Source organism: Bison bison, unplaced genomic scaffold, assembly GCF_000754665.1.
Source record: "Bison bison bison isolate TAMUID 2011002044 unplaced genomic scaffold, Bison_UMD1.0 scf7180017849866, whole genome shotgun sequence".
In the NCBI taxonomy this organism is placed as follows: Eukaryota; Metazoa; Chordata; class Mammalia; order Artiodactyla; family Bovidae; genus Bison; species Bison bison.
In genome coordinates, this window is record NW_011480439.1 from 409,540 (window position 1) to 409,863 (window position 324).

The following is a 324-nucleotide window of genomic DNA, read 5'->3' on the forward strand; positions in this document are numbered from 1 at the left end:
TGCTGCTGCTGCTGCTGCCTCGCGGGGCGCAGCTCCAGTCTGCCAGGGTGAGTGCTGATCCCGCAGCTCTGTGACCACGGGCTCCCCTGGGCCAACTCCGGGTCCTGGGGTGAGGCCAGGGCAGGGTGTGGGACAGGGTGAGGGGCCCACCATGGGGAAAGTGGACCTTCGGGGCCGAGGTGGGCATGTTGGGCGGGCCTGGGGGACAGGAGGCCGAGGGCTCCAACTTGCTGGTCCCTGCCCTCTGGGCCTGTTGGGTCCACGTGTCTGAGGTTATGGGGGGGCTCTGAAAGCCACACAGCTGCTCTCGTCCGACCCCACCCC

General features: G+C 69.1%; 1 protein-coding gene across 1 annotated transcript in view; it reads left to right on the top strand.

Annotated features, from left to right (window-relative positions):
- Positions 1-324, top strand: part of HGFAC (HGF activator) — an 8,103-nt gene that overhangs the window by 471 nt on the left and 7,308 nt on the right. The window contains exon 2 of the mRNA XM_010848125.1: positions 1-47. Coding sequence (XP_010846427.1) covers positions 1-47 — 47 coding nt within the window. The remainder of the gene's footprint in view (positions 48-324) is intronic.